The 15,465-nt window shown below is 42.9% G+C and overlaps 1 protein-coding gene across 1 annotated transcript in view; it reads left to right on the forward strand.

The window, feature by feature from the left end:
• Positions 1–4,157: 4,157 nt before the first annotated feature.
• prox1a (prospero homeobox 1a) overlaps positions 4,158–15,465 on the forward strand; it is a 32,628-nt gene continuing 21,320 nt past the window's right edge. Inside the window, exons 1-5 of the mRNA XM_079671922.1 lie at positions 4,158–5,038; positions 8,150–8,565; positions 8,939–9,562; positions 9,883–11,100; positions 15,280–15,387. Of these exons, the coding sequence (XP_079528048.1) occupies positions 8,215–8,565; positions 8,939–9,562; positions 9,883–11,100; positions 15,280–15,387 (2,301 nt within the window). The 5' untranslated portion in view covers positions 4,158–5,038; positions 8,150–8,214. The remainder of the gene's footprint in view (positions 5,039–8,149; positions 8,566–8,938; positions 9,563–9,882; positions 11,101–15,279; positions 15,388–15,465) is intronic.

A 15,465-nucleotide genomic window follows, 5' to 3' on the forward strand; every position in this document is an offset into this window, starting at 1 on the left:
AGCCTGTTCCATTCTTCTTTGTTTTCCGAAGCCGTGGCTTGGAAGTATACTTGCTTCGTTTCTGAAGGAAGTGACTTGGAAGTATGCGACTACCAAGCCAGTATCCTCGCGATTGAGAAACGGCCAGAGAGATGTTTGTGGCCTTTCAAAAACATTCAAGGCTTTGGTTTGTTTTGGATAGTTGGCAGTGATGATGTAACGTCTTGGGCTGACTTATTGAACCAGCATGTCTATAATAAGTGAGCAAAATGTATTTTAAAAGTACACATCTGCTGTTAACAATAATTAATTTCAGACAACTTTAATAAGGCAAGAGCAAAGACACTATGTAAGAGATACTTTAAATGAATAAAGTTTATGATAACATAGACGTGATTAAATGCAGAACATATTTCTCTCAGCCAGCCGTCACATTATCCAGAGCGCACACACATCAATGCCCTGACCTAATTTATCAACGCCATTTTCAGCATTATTCAAGGTGTTGTGAGGGTGTCAGGAGAAAAGGATAGCTGCACAGAGAGAAGATGATGAGTGTCAAAATGTGCTTTATCGAGCACTGTTCATTTTTCTTTGTGTGTGCTAATGTCCATGTGTTTCGCCACAGAGGAGAGTAGAGGAGCCTAGATGCCTGGTAATGTCTGCAATAAGACCTCCATGCCACCTTTTACCTCTTCACCTACACTATATGCTACTTCTGTAGTCAAAGTGTGTGTGCGTCCATGTGTGTGTTTGCGTCACAGCTCTCAGAAAGGACCCTGGGACCCTCCTCGACAGTGAGAGCTTTTAGCTCTTCTTCGCTAATGTCCTGAATAATGGCATCTTGATGGAGAGAGAGTAGACCAAAAAGAGGAGAAAGAGAAAGAGTGGAGAGCAAGGGGGGGACAGATGGAGGAAAAGACAGAAAGAGAAACCTCTGCATCCATTCTTCTTTACCTCCAGACCTCCATCAGTGGCAGGCCTATCATTATTCCCTCTCTCTGCCTATTTTCATTATTCCCTTTTTGTCTCCTTTCTCAGCATTAGATGATCCAGAGTGATAAAATACACATCTCAGTGTGTGTCTGCACATGCAAGGACTCTGTATGTAATGTCAAACTAGTAGCAAAGTAAACTTTTCCTGGCACGGAGGCATTATTAGGACACATTTGTTTTTTTGAGTACCATTACCTGACGGCACTGCTCCCTCATAAGTGGCTTCACTAATGGCTGGAAGATGTTGGATCTTACAAAACTACCCAAGTCCATTTGATTTCTGTTGATTGGCAGGGCCTCATTTTGTCTCTTGTAGTGTGCCTTGCGTGGGATTTGAAATGCTTTTTTACATAAATGACATGTATATTCAAGCAGTGTTGGAAGAAATTAACCAAATTGAACTAAACGTGTACTTTGACTAACGTTTGCAGTAGACTGCCGGTAGTAATTTATATTTGCATAGTGATTCAAGTAAAGATACTTTTTGCTGACTCACTGATGCTATGTACGTGTGTTTCTAAGACTATGGTTGAAACAGAAAAGTGGAACTGGTATAAAACTGTTTAAGACTTGCAAGATAAAACTGAACCTGTGGTAAATGACAGTAAAGCACCGGTGGCTGAGAAAATAAATACTTTGTCTCGAGTATCTCATTTAGTCACATGTCATATTGTGAAAATACGATTTGATGAAAACTGTTTTAGTTTTGGATGAGATTCCTATGGAGCTTCCTTAAAAATACATGACTGAACCGTACGGTAAAAGTGTAGAAACATAGCCTAATCCTGGAGTAACCGTTATTTAAGTAATTTGCATGTCAGAAGTATTTGAGGGAAATGCTTTCAATTTCAAAGCTAAAACCTGTGTTATTTTCATCCCTTTCTCTTGTGGGAAAACTCTCCCTAATCCTCAGGACGTGATCTAAACATGAGGTGTAGTGTGCCGTTTGTTTGGATTGTCAGTATGGTTAAATCCTATGATATTAGCAGCGGGTGGTTGATTAAAAACCTGGCTGTTGGTATTTGGGTTGTAAGGTCACTCTGGGATGTCGGTGAGTAAACTGTAGGGACAGTTCGGGCTGACTGGCCATGACCGAAACATAAAACACACACACACACTTTCCCACACTTTCAACTTGTGTTTCACAAATGCAAGGACAGTGGCTCAAAGTGTGTGTGTACACACATCTGTTTTTATTGAGTAACACACACTGTCTCTCACGTCACACACAAAAACACAAGTGGGGGTCATCGGCTCATCGGGCAAGTAAACACATGGCGGTCACAGAGTTAAACATTAATATGCTTATTTTCTACCTATGATGTGAAAATAGCACAAAAAGCACATATTTAGGAAACACCACTCTTTAGTGGAAATACCTATCTTTATCAGAGATTTTGTGAATTCCTATCATTTTGAGCTGCAAAAACGGTATCAAAAGCAAATATGCCCCCTCCTCTGTATATGCACATCACCCCTCCTTCAGACTCAGGAAACTAGGCTTTTTTTCAAAATGCATAAAGTATGTTCCATAAGCTCAAGAGCATTACTCATTTAGTGTGAGACAGCCCTTTATTATCTTCTCTAACCATGCGCATTTTCTCTCTCTCGTTGCAGATATATAAAGGGGAAATGTTCACAATTATTGCAGTTACCAAACTACGAAATGGCATCACCCAGGGCGCCAAGGCTCAAATAGGTCACAGCTTTTTCAGCTAGAAAAGAAAAGTTCCGTGTGCTGCTGTGGTGAAGTTTCCGTGTCCGTGCCAAATAATTGGCGATCATTAGAAAAACTGGGCCTGTTCGCTTCTGCGTGCAAGGACATCCTGTGCTGCACGGAACACACAGCTGTCTCCTCGGGGTTAAAATGTTTTTTATTTCTGGGTTTTAATATTTGTCTTTGCTGCAAATTAAACCGCACGGCACAGCCGGAAAGTAAGTGTATAACTTCGTGTAAAAGCCGATTATTCCCGTGCGTAATTGAGTTAAGAGGAGAGACGCGGGGTAAGCGCTGATCTTCTGAGAGGCTGCGCTGATATTTCTTATTGAATAATAATGTTGAAATACCGTATCGATTTTGAATGACCTCGTTTGAAAGAGGAAAACAATGCTCCGGAAAAAAATGTTTTCCTGTCAAAGAACTTTAAATTACAAATACACTTTTTAATGTAGGTAATAGGCTACGTGTTTTTTTCATGATGTGTCCCACACACCATTACAATACCTCTGCATGCGCAATGCAAAAAAATGCACCGAACAGAATCATTTCGCTTTTTAAAAATCATACCACATTGTCGACGTGACATAGTTACACTTTTCTTTATTTCCGTAAGGTTTTTCTTTAGTATTAAACAGTCAGATATAGAATATGATACAAAAATACATTTCCCAACTGTTCTAAACAAGAAAAAACACAGAATTTGAACTGATATGTTCCTAAGTTATTATTCATTTTCATGAGGAATATTTTTCGCTTCATACATTTTTTTGTGATTTACATTTTAACCATCTGTTGAACACAGATGAATTTATGAAGTGATCCGTCGTGGACTAGTCTGAAATAATTCTGAAATGTTTCTACCTGCGCATATATAAGGAAGTGAATAAGAGTAATCTGTGAGCCTTTTGATGCTGAAGGAACGTGCGCGTAAACAATGCATCCATTAAGGTGTATATGTAAAAGCTAAAAGACTTACAATAAATTGTGACAAATAAAGCTTATATTAGAATGCTATACATTTAAATTATATGGTGGATTGCTGGTTTCTCAAAAGGCCTCAGCACGTTATCTTCTATAAAACTGCTTCAACCTGGAAATATTATTTACATATTTCTTTGGTTATGTTTTCTGAACATCTCTGGGTGTCTTTACTGAGTCTGGATAACGGAGAGCTTCCTGCGGAAGTGTATTTGAGCAAAAACACTGACTCGCTATCAGTTCCAAGGTTTCCTGAACTCTGATCTCTGGAGAAGAGGGGTCCTTACACATCAGAACTATCGGCTCATTTGTCTGCCTTTAGACAACTTTCTTTGATTTATTTGGAGCCCCGCGCAGAGGCGTACCGTTGTTTCCAATTAGGAGGCAATTACGGCTGCATTAAAGCACAACATGTATTTATTTTGGACATTTCTGACGTACACAAGTTATCAAAGACGGTGGAAGAAAAGAACCAGAAACATGTAAAGCCTGTTTTTATTAGAAATATTTATATAATATTCGTACAGTTGCATGCAATGTTGTACTGAGTAAAGGCATGCACACAAGCAATACAAGTGCACTCTTTATTCATCAATGACATCTAATAGATATTTTCATTGACTGGTGATTCATATGTACACAACACTGGGCATTGCAAAATACATAGAAACATGGGGGCATGCTTCAACAGAGAAAAAGGGATAATTGATGCCCCTAAAATCTGGTTTAAGTTAAACGGTAATCTACAAAGATTCTCCGCAAATGAGAAAGCTTGTTGAACCTGACTTTGGGTTACCCTCCGCTCCATGCTCTTCTCTCCTCTCTCTCCCTCTCCGCTCTGGCTGCGCTGCTTTCGGAGGGCTCCTTATAAATTAAATCCAGCGTCCCTGGTCCCCCTTCCTTATTGGTCAGGTGGAGTTGTTACCTCACTCCGGGCCCTGTGACGCAGCGTCTTCACGTATCCTTCATGTGCGCCTCTTCTTGTTTCTTATTGAGAGTCTTGCTCAGAGGGGGAAAACCGGAGTCGCGAGGAGCAGACAGTGCCGGACGGACCGGGTGCGCTCGATACTAAACACTTCCCATCCCGGGAGGAGAGCGGCGCACAAGAGCAGATTCGCTCTCTCTCTATCTCTCTCTCTCTCTCACTCTCTTTCTCTGTCACTCGATCTCTCCCACACACACTTTCTCTATGAGTCTATCTCCCCAGCACACACACACACACCCATGCCCGCGCGCGCACGCTCCGCATACGTCTCCACTTTGCCGTAGTAAATTACGGCATTGATCTCAAAGACGAGTCCGGATCTGTGTCTTGTGTTCGCCCTTTCTTCGACGGACGGACTTGGAGAAACGCTCGAGAGAGAAGTAAGTCGAAACACGTTTTATTTATTACCATTATCGTCACTCATGGGCTTTTGTGTTTGAGTGTGTCTGATTTGAGGTTTGAACTTTATTTCCTCGGTGAGTTGGAGGAGCCGGTCCCCCCTCGCCGCGCATTGCGGATTCACAGGGCGCAGTTGCATTTTGGACTGTTTTCCGAAACTGGTTCTGCTCATGTTGACCTCAGGCGCGTTAGTTTTGCTTGTGATTCTTGCCGGCTGTATACACACGATTGCGTGAAACACAATCTATGATCAAAGTTTGTTTTAAAATTAAAATGACTTTTAGTTCACGGCTACTTTCCTTTGCAGTTTGTAGAAGTCGCTTGGATTTACGCACCTGCCGTTGCTTTTGGAGTTCATGCAATTCTTGTTTTTATAGTTTTACTGCTTACCAAGTCATTCAGTATTTAGGAGGTTGGTTTTAAAATCTTTATTTTTTCACAAATTAAAGCAAATAAGGAATCCTGTCAGTGGACTCATTTAAATGAATGTCTTCAATACGTTTTATTTTTAATGATCTGTACTTCCAGAGAGGTCCGCCAATTTCGCTAAAACAAGAGAAACCAGGGACGTTATCTGTTTCTATCGGCACAGCTCTTCATCATTTTTAAAACGTTATCATAGAAGAATGACCGTCATGTTCAGTTGGAAATGTTTGTCTAATTGTTGTTCGGACTATGACAAACATCCCTCAGTATTTGCCGTGTAAAAGTGATCAGCTTGTGTTTTCTGTCAGACTCTGAAGCGCACAAGTATAATCCACTTTACACTGTTGTAATAACCTGGGTATGTAGTTCCTCTTCGAGGTGAAGTATAGGAAGTAAAAGGTGAACAAATGACCTACACTTTTTACCAAAAGTTATACAATTATGTTGATATTATTTTAAGCTAAAAGTATTCATAAAAGCAGATAAGAAATGGTTGAAGTGAGTTTGTGTTTACTAGAATTACAAATATCACCAAAGATAAATTAACCCAGCAACACCACTCACGTTCATCCTTTAAATGGAAATAAGTCATTTACACTTCACACACATCAGTTACTTCCCATTTCAGTTCTCAATTGCAACGAATACCTGCCCTTTAAATTCAAATTACAATGAAAGTTTCAGTTTTAGTGCCGAAACCACACACACATACTCTCACATCTGCTTTCAGTGCTCAACTTCGAACCTTGGTGTGTTTGGTTTTTAAACGTCTTGATAAGTAGACACACTTAGATTTATATAAGATAATATGTTCTTAGAAAAGGTGAAGGTTTGACGAATGCAAACATGAAACATTAGCTGTTTTTTCACTGATGCCCCCTCAAATTGACCTCAAACACACGTTTCCAAATAACCAAGTTTCCAAGCTCTTTGGACCCCCTAATCTAAACTGTTAGTCTCTCTACCACCTTGGTGTGTGTGTGTGTGTGTGTGTGTGTGTGTGTGTGTGTGTGTGTGTGTGTGTGTGTGTGTGTGTGTGTGTGTGTGTGTGTGTGTGTGTGTGTGTGTGTGTGTGTGTGTGTATGTATGTATGTTTGTGCACGGGCCAGACCTCTGCCCACAGTAATGCTGAGGAACCAATCACGCTAACAGATAGTGTGTTTGCATGTTCTGTGTGTGTATCTGGGTCACTGCTGGGCACTGTGCTGAGGCCGCTGAGTGTTTTTCTGAACACCTCTCGTATGCAACACTAAAACTCAGAGTCACATTCAAACAATCCTTCTCCTCTGCTTAGAAACTATTTCATTTGGTAATGGCCCGGCAGGAACAGTGTCTGCTTTGTCGGTTTTGCAAAAGTGTCTCCTATTAGTTCTGTGTCTTTCTTTAAAATCGGAGTTGAGCTGCTGTTTTTGTTTTCCACATTTTCTAACAGTGGAATAAAAACGCCAAAACTCCAGTGAACAAAGGCACAGCTCTAACAAACTGTTGTAGGAGCAGCTTTCATTCGTAAAATATTTCCCTAGACCTAACCCTGAAATCACTTGCAAAACAGATGCAAACATGTAACATGGAAAACGCTGCCTGTATGCATGTGTGAAGGGAGCAGATATCCACTTCCTCCGTCAGTGTGTTTTAAGATTGCAAAAGCTTATTTTTGGCAACATTTTTTAGATTTGTTTTGGTCTACTTCCATTTGAATGAATCTTAAATTAAGGGAAATTACATTTTACCGAGAGTTGAGCTTTAGCCTGTGGGGAAGTAAGGGTGAAGCCGGCGTTTCAATACTTCCCACAAGATAGTTGAAGTGTTTCCCGAGCATCGACAAAGAAACCTAACCTTTATGAGGTGCACTGAGCTTCTCTACACAAATAATATATTCACTGACAGAACAATTACCCTAGCTTTTCATTTGAAGTATGTAGAGCTTTTTAAGCCTCAAGTCGTAGAAATAGAATAAAACATTTTACAATGACAACCCATTTACTATCGTGTGAATACATCTCTCTGAAATAAAACTAACCCACAAACACACACACAGTTTTCTTTTTCTTGCGAGTGCAGTGAAATCCCTCTGACAATAAGAGATGACCTGTCGATTCTTCACAGCTCCTAAAAAGAAGCTGAAACCAAGGTTACCCCTCAAGAGACGAGGAGGAAGTGGGATATCATTTTTTTTTTTTACAGCCAGGTGTTACTCCTTCCTGGGAATTTCTACTCTCAAAGTGGTTCCCTTTTTTTCTGCTCTACAATAGTCCTTTTGTGAATTTGGAGATGGATAAGAATGGTTCAGAGTTGGTGATTTGTATATGAGGTAGTTATTGTCAACTCTGTGCAAAAGGTTAAAGATAATATTATTATAAAATGATTTGTAAGAAAAACACATTGTCCATAGTAGTCTCTGTTAATGTTATGTTGGAATGATTCTGTAATAAATCTGATAAGACTACTGATTTGAATTAAACAGCTTTAGAGTTTTGCATTATTCAAACTATATATTTAAAATGTTTCTTTCTGTAGAGATCAGCTATTGATTAAAAAATATAGCTTAACATTTAAATAATTCTGCTTCTCTCTGACTGAAATATGACCACATAATACACAATTTACCCAAACGGTGGTATAACATTTTTTTAACGTTGCAATTTTTGTTTATTTGTTTTAACCAGGTACCTCTTCTCATCCTGCGTGTCTGCGAGGACCCTTGGCCATGTCCGCTTAGCTGCCCTGCGTGATGCCTGATCATGACAGCAACACCCTTTTAACCAGACAGACAAAGCGCCGACGTGTCGACATTGGGGTGAAAAGGACTGTGGCTAGTGCATTATTCAGCCGCGCCAGGGAGACCCTGCTCGAAAGCATGAACCAATCACACGGCCACGATCAGGACGGAGACTGCTCTCTAGTCAGTCACGGACATGGCGGCTCCAACAGTGACGGAGAGAAGTCCAACGTTTTGAGGAAGTTGCTTAAAAGGGCCAACTCGTACGAAGACGCCATAATGCCTTTCCCTGGTGCCACCATCATCTCTCAGCTACTGAAGAGTAACATGGGCAAGAATGGAGGGAGTGACTCAGGCTTCCGGGTATATCCACACACACACACACACACACACACACACACACACACACACACACACACACACACACACACACACACACACACACACACACACACACACACACACACACACACACACACACACACACACACACACACACACACACACACACACACACACACACACACACACACACACACACACACACACACACACAGGTAGTGATGACATGTTAAGGCAATTCATCAATTAGCCATATGTGAGTTTAGATTACCATGTTTTAGATTGAATAAGCATCTGCATCTTATCTTTCCTATCAGCCAAACAAACAAGCCACTATTTGTGATCCCCATTCAGTGCTCTCTCATTAATGCCTTCTCCCTGTCCTCCATCCCAGGGGAGTGGAGCTCTGTCCAGTGGAGGCTCAGAGATCCACGCCGAGGACGCCTGCAGCAGCTCCTCCCGTGACCGGGACAGCCCGTCTGACTGCCTCTCTCCTGGGCCTCCTCTCCCCCCTCCTTCCTCCTCCTCCTTTGGGCGACCACTGCCTTCTTCAAGCCTCAACTCCCACGCTCCCTCTCAGCCCCTCTCCCTCTCCACTTTTGATTTGGACAGGCTGTCGGACGAGCATCTTCGCGCAAAGCGTGCCCGCGTGGAAAACATCATCCGTGGTATGAGTCATTCGCCATTGGTCCGGTCCAACGGCGACCACAACCAAGATATCAGCCGCGAAAATGAGAATTGCAGCATCAACAGTAACAGCAGTAATGGCCACAGAAGAGAGGGTAACTGCCGCAACACCAGCAGCCACAACCACAGCCGGTGCGACGGGCCTTCCTCCCTCCTGAGCTCTCCAGGTTCCCGGGGGGGTGTGGTCAGCGTTGGTGAAGTTTATCGGGAGAATAAGAGAAAGCAGCGCCTGCCACAGCAACAACAATGCTTCACCCAACTAGTGTGCTCCAGGCAGGAGCAGAGGCAGGAGGAGAGACGGCAACTCAAACTGCAGCTGGAGGACATGCAGGTTGGTGGAAGGCATTATGGGTAGATATGTCATGCGTAGATACTCTGCTAAAATGCACCACATACACCAGTTGCAAAAAGGCACTATAAAAGAACTGCTCCTCATGATCTAAAAGAAGGCTAACGTAAATTAACACAGATTTAAGTTTTACCTTGATTCCATCCTACTCGTTGAATTTGCACCTAAAAAAAGTAAAACAATTATCAGCCCACCGAGTGGATGACATACTATTTCCATTTATCTTTTGGCTAATTTGTGGTAACAGTTGACATGTGGGTTCAGGAGACATCTTTAACATTCTCTTTCCTCTGTTTTTTTAGAAACAGCTGCGTCAGCTCCAGGAGAAGTTCTACCAGATCTACGACTCAGAGACAGAGGAAGATGAAGAGAACGGCGAGAGCAGAGATGCTGACCGAGGCGGAGAAAGAGATGAAGACGGCAACCTATCAGAGGACAGTATCCGCTCTGACGGCTTGGAGGAGAGGCACAGAGCCAGAGGGCGCCATAGCAACCAGGAGCTGTCTGAGCTGGACCCAGGCCTGTTCCTGGATCGGGCCCGAGCCCTCCTCAGAGAACAGGCCCTGATAGATGGAGAAATGGAGGAGGATGTGGACAGCAGGGAGGAGGTGGAGAGGAATTTAGTAAGTGCGATGAAGAGGAGAGGAGGAGCAGGAGGAGGAAGGCAGTTAGCGGAGACGCTGAAGCAGGAACTGAACTGTGCCGTGTCGCAGGTTGTTGACACCGTCGTCAAAGGCTTCTCCTCGCCCAAGCAGGTTGTCAGTCACCACGGCTGCCACAGCAGCACACCAGCTGCACCCTCCTCTTCCTCCACCTCGTCCTCTTCCTGTCCCCCACCTTTCTGCCCCCTTCCCTCCCTCACCTCAGACTCACGCTTTGGCGCTGGCGCCCTGGCCCTCAGTTTGAACGGGGACGGGAGTCCAACATCTAACTACCACTCCTCCAACCAGAGGCTGCACTGCTTCGGAGACGTTATCATCCCCAGCCCGCTGGACTCCTTCGGGGGTCTGAGTGGCAGACTGAGTGGGGTGCCCATGCCCAGCGACCAGACAGAGGCTCTGCCCCTGGTGGTGCGCAAGAGCGGCGGGGGAGGTGGAGGAGACAACCCTCACCCCTCTCTTCCTCCTCCTTCTCACCATCCCTCCCACCATCCCTCCCTTCACCCCTCTCCCCTCACCGCCTCGCTCAGCTTTAGCCCTCCATCCTTTCGCCACCCATTCCCTATTCCTCTTATGGGGTATCCCTTTCAGAGTCCTCTTTCACACGGGGGTGGAGCCGGCTACCCTCAAGGGCCCAAGGACCATCATCGGTCCTCCCCCGATTCTATGGACATGACCAGGGAAACTCTCAGCCTCAGAAGCAAAATGGCATCCCTCGGAGGGGGTCATCTCAGTCATCACCACCACCACCACCACCACCACCGGCAGAGCTCACCGGAGGGTCTGTCCCTGTCCCTCATCAAGTCTGAGTGTGGGGACCTTCAAGACATGTCTGACATATCGCCCTACTCTGGCAGCACCGTATCCTTTTCACTGCCCCTTTGTGTTTGAGAATGAGTACCTTTTTGTGTTTTCTTGCATTTACAATTTGATTTAAAGCTTGTGTTATCTTCTACATATTAAGGTTTTAGTCCTGCGTTAGGTTTGGGTCTCAGAGATGAAATTAAAATGAAGATTCAGCATGGTCAAAGCTGTAATCCCCCTTAATCCTGTCAGATGTTTAGCAAGGATGACGTTGAACATTTGAAACATCAGGTATTTTAGGTATAAAAAACATCCGTAAAATCATTTGGAAAGAGTTTAAATAGGCAATGATTTTATTTCCCTAATCCACAAACGTCACATTTTAAACGCAGTCAAAAACGGTGTCTTCGACATCTTAGAGGCAGCAGCAGGCGGCCGTCAAAGAACGTCTTCAATATCAATTAACCTGCATTAATTGTTCCTGGTCTAACCCTTTTCTTTCTTCGCTTAGAGGGGAAGATGAAAAGGGCCGCGGTGGGTCGTGCAAGAGGGGGAAGATTAAACAGGTCGCACGCTGCTCTCTGGAGCTCTTTTAAGTCTCGGCAGCAGGTTGTGTTGTGTAAAGGTGCTGAGAAAGGCTAGTGAGCTCCCTCTTCAACAACACACACACAGAAACACACACACACACACTGTCTGAGACACTCTGATGAAAGAGAACCTAACAGCACTAAAGACTTTGTACATAAACGCTCAAAGCAAATCATATTTCACTTGTTCACGTGTGGGTGTGGGGTAAGACCTTGTTCATAGGAGCTCAAAGCTAATCATATTTCAAAGAGCACGGAGAGGAACAGGTGAATGTTTGATTGATGGAAGCTTTCTAAACGTGTGTGTTTCTGTTTTTTATGTGAGCATACATAATGAGAAGTGTAATATCTTTACACTTTTTAGCTGGTTGTCTCCTTTTAGCTGTTGATCTTTCAATTGTTGGACTTTTGCTCGGCAGCTGTTTGCTACCTTTCCCAGTGCACGCACACACACGCGCACACACACACACACGCACACACACACACACACACACACACACGCACACACACGCGCACACACACACACACACACACACACACACACACACACACACACACACACACACACACACACACACACACACACACACACACACACACACACACACACACACACACACACACACACACACACACACACACACACACACACACACACACACACACACACACACACACACACACACTCCCTTTCATAGAGTGTGCATGTGGACAGGTGTTTGCAGGTAGCTGTTTCGTGTCTAACCTTTCATATGGAGAGGGCTTCTCCATGTCACACACTTACGCTCACACATGCAGGCATACGAGCACACACACATACACACCCACGTGCACGCTTGAAGAACAAAGTGAAAAGAGAAATAAGACTTTGAACCTGACAAATAGGAACTCCTTGCAGCTGTGATGAGGATGTGATCACAGTGTCGTCTTCAAAGCCAATTTAGATGTTGCTTTAATTAAAAAAAGAAATATTTGACACGTCTCTTGATCCTGTGAAGCCGTTTCATTCCAAAATGCTTTTCTATTCATTTGGAAGAAAGTCTTTGAAATTGGACATTAGTATTTCAAAGATATTGACCATCCTTAGAACCGACTTTTTATTTTATTTTGAAGGTAACAAAATCTAAAATGGACAAAAGTGATCATACAGTTAGTCCTGTATTGATGTTGATGGACTGAAAATGAATTGGCAAAAATGTCAATGACAATTATAGTAGTTTTTACAATTATTCAACTAACAGAAAACTTCTTTGGATTTGCTTCAATTATTATAAATTGGAATATCCTTTACTTTTGGACAATTGGTTTCAAGAAAAAAGAATAATTTGAAGAAGATAACTTGAGCTCAGGAAGATTTTGACAGGCTTTATTTTTACTATTTTATTTTTAAATCAATTGATTATTCAATGAATTCAAAAAGACGACAGCGTTTGCAGTCCTGACTATTTTTCAATTCAGGACGGAACCATTCCTATGAACAGTAAGCACATGTTAATTAATAAGGAAGTATATTTGATTTTAGTTATGTTATGATATGTCAATCAACAGATGTTTTATAATGTAAACACTCTTAAGCATTATTGGCATCAACTGTGTCTCGAGAACATGCTAAATTCATTGGTATTTGATCAAAAACGTAACATTTCAACATACAACTACATATACTACAGTATACAACAATTTCCTGTTCTATTACCTTTGAAAGAAAAAAAGGTATGCATATTTATTTTTGAATTTCTATCGCTCTCACTTGTATCTTGTTCTGTCTATTTATCAGCTTCTAGATTAAGAATGAATCATTTTGCATGCTAGGGATAAAATTGTGACGGCATTGTGGAAGGATTTAGGGTTCGGAGAAGCCTGGCAGTTAGGTTAAGGTGGTTAGCATTGATTATTCACCTGAGAGGAACTCACACACACACACACACACACACACACACACACACACACACACACACACACACACACACACACACACACACACACACACACACACACACACACACACACACACACACACACACACACACACACACACACACACACACACACACACACACACACACACACACACCACACACTCAGGTCTGTGTATCTTTAATCCTTTGTACAGAGCCGAGCAGATGTCCCCCATTCATTTATGAATGTATCCCCCCTCCCTTTCTTCCCCTCCCAATGCCCCCCTTCACACACACACACACACACACACACACACACACACACACACACACACACACACACACACACACACACACACACACACACACACACACACACACACACACACACACACACACACACACACACACACACACACTTATTGGAAAGAGTGAGGAAGAGGATGAAAAAGATTGTTTATTCACTGACTCACTTTAACTACTGTTAAATACACAAACACACACACATGTTATTGCCTTGTTTCATTATGATATTGCTTCAGTGCTGTTTTTGGTGCTTCGGTGTGTTTGTTCCTGTTCATGTGCTTTAGTTTGTGTGTGTGAAACAAGACAGAAAGTACACACAGTGTGCTATCTGGCCTAAACACACAGATAGTGACAGGTTGGCATGAATGTTAACTAGGTGATGGTGTTGTTGTCCGGTGACCTGGCCTAGCCGCTGCTAAATGAATGATGGACGACAATACGGCTCAACTGTGGCTTCATTTACCGAGGCACATGTGGTGTCATGGTCATGCGTAACAACATCCATGACTTTTTGTGTTGGATTTGATTCTTAATATTTCACCATAATCCCTCAAATCATATCCTCTGCTTACTGCCTTGAGACCTCCTTCAATTGTCTTGACTCTGTCGGATTATTCATGTCCATTCTCTCCCTCTTTTCCCCGATAGTTGATTCCCCCTTCTCCCACTTTCCCTGTTCCTCTCTCCAGCACTATAGGGCCCCTGGGGTTCCTGTATGTGTATGTGAGTGTGTGTAGGAGTGTGTGTTTGCCTGTGTGCTAATTGACCTTGCAGGGGGCTCCATTGATTGCCTCATCTTCTCTGATAGATTATAGGGCTGTTAATGTGGTGGGGAAATGGCAGCGTGGTGGGGCACAGCTGTTGTCACACAAACACTCACACATACACTCCGCAACCACAATTATTATTTTTGCTAGTTGAGGCAGTGGGATAGACAGGGGGATGCAGAGGCGGAGAGATGAAGGGATGAATGTGGGATTTGATCCAAAGCCAGCAGGTGCCCGTCTTTGCTTTCGGTGTAAAATGGCTCTAAATGTTTTTCGGTTGTGTTTTACTGGACCGGTCACTCCTCTATGTGAGCTTCTCTGGCACTAATCTCTCCGCAGTTACACAAATCACACTGCCACTCTCACACTACTGCTTTTAAATAATTAATTTGAATTAAAAAAAAGACTCTCTTTCTCTATCTACTCATCCATTGTTTGCGTATACATGCTTATTTTATCCAGGTTTGAGGGCACGGATGGAAAAACACCAAATACCTTTTCCAAAACCATGTTCCCAAAATATCACTTGAACAACAAATAAAGCGGATAATGACGTCACTTAGGGGGGAATTAAAAAAAAAAAAAATTATGATGATATACCTGACTTTAGCTTCTGTTAAAATGCCCCCCCCCTGTGTTTTCCCAAAATACTTCTTTGCTTCCTTAACTGTTATTCAGATTCAGGAGGGCTTGTCTCCCAACCACCTGAAGAAGGCCAAGCTGATGTTCTTCTTCAACCGCTACCCCTCCTCCAACATGCTCAAAATCTTCTTCTCAGATGTCAAGGTGAGAACTTGCCCTCTCTATTTCGTCTTTCTCTTCCATGTATTCTCTTTTATGAGCCTCACATTTCTGTCCTCTACT

This window comes from Notothenia rossii, assembly GCF_949606895.1.
Source record: "Notothenia rossii genome assembly, chromosome: 3".
Lineage (NCBI taxonomy): Eukaryota > Metazoa > Chordata > Actinopteri > Perciformes > Nototheniidae > Notothenia > Notothenia rossii.